The 1,249-nt window shown below is 43.6% G+C and overlaps 1 protein-coding gene across 1 annotated transcript; it reads left to right on the forward strand.

The window, feature by feature from the left end:
- The first annotated feature begins 283 nt into the window (after window positions 1–283).
- LOC149234945 (uncharacterized) lies at window positions 284–744 on the forward strand. Its single transcript, XM_089368413.1, has 2 exons — window positions 284–453; window positions 554–744. Exons 1-2 carry the CDS (start codon window positions 306–308, stop codon window positions 742–744), a joined length of 339 nt encoding a protein of 112 aa, XP_089224539.1. The 5' UTR covers window positions 284–305.
- Window positions 745–1,249: the final 505 nt, after the last annotated feature.

The following is a 1,249-nucleotide window of genomic DNA, read 5'->3' on the forward strand; positions in this document are numbered from 1 at the left end:
GAGACATTTTGGTGTGGAGTAGAAGAAGCATGTGCAGTTAGCGAACCTATAGTAAAGGTTCTTAGATTGGTGGATGGAGAGAAGCCTGCAATGCCTTATTTGTATGAGGGCATGGAAGGGCCAAGGAGGCCATTCGTTCCTATTATGCAAACAAGGGTTCTGCTGGCCTTGATAGGAAGATGATGTTATGGGATGTGATCGATAGTCGGTGGACAGGGATGCTTCATCGACCCATTCATGCAGTAGCACTCTTCCTCAACCCCGCATTTTCATACAAATGCAACTTTGATTTTGATGGCGAGGTGATGGAAGGGCTCCATTCCTGTATTCAGAGGATGGTACCTGATCTTGAGCTTCGTAGCAAAATCAATCGCGAGGTACAGTGTTATCAGGATTGTGTTGGCCTATTTGGCTTTGATGATGCCATTAGGGAAAGGGCCCTCTTCATGCCACGTAAGTGACAAGTCATCACTCATTAGAAATTAGAAATTTGAATTTAATTATGTTTTAACTTTTAAGTTTTTGAATTTTTTATTTCATTATTTTGTTGTAGATATTTGGTGGCGAAGCTATGGTGCAAGGGCACCAAATTTGCAAAAATTGGCTATACGAATCTTGAGTCAAACATGTAGCTCTTCAGGGTGTGAGCGCAATTGGAGTGTATTTGAGAAAATACACGCCAAAAAGCGCAACAGGTATAACTTTGAACTCAAGCCTTCAGTTGAGCAATTACACTTATTGTAATTTTTAATTTTTAATATATGACCTTCAACTTCAAGTGTCAAGAGTCAAGAGTCAAGACTTATTACTTTTTTTGACACTCTTACAGGTTGGAGTTCGCATGCCTCAACGATTTGTTGTATGTGCATTACAACATCCGACTTCGAGTGAGGCAAATAGAATCACCAATGGATCCAGATGCCATTTCCTTAGACAATATTGATGTATTGTCTCCGTGGAGGGTGGAGTCTGAGGAGCCCATATTGGAGGAGTCACCTTCATGGTTAGAGCCAGTGGCAGATGATCCATCAGAGCAGGGGCAGCAAGAGGAGGACTCGAAGTCAGAGGAGCAATAGCACTTAGAGGAGGAGCAGGAGGAGCAGGAGGAGGAGGACACTGCGGGAGCATCAGCATCAACACCATCTGCTATAGATATAGGAGAGCATAGCTCCATGCCTAGCACTCATTATTTGACATTAGGTGCAGAGGCAGGGTCAGGGCTTTCGACTACTAGGGGCAGGCCTGGCAA

The sequence above is a fragment of the Pinus tabuliformis genome, chromosome 8 (genome assembly GCF_031772625.1).
Source record: "Pinus tabuliformis cultivar Carrire ecotype Pingquan chromosome 8, CPIR1, whole genome shotgun sequence".
NCBI classification, from domain to species: Eukaryota; Viridiplantae; Streptophyta; class Pinopsida; order Pinales; family Pinaceae; genus Pinus; species Pinus tabuliformis.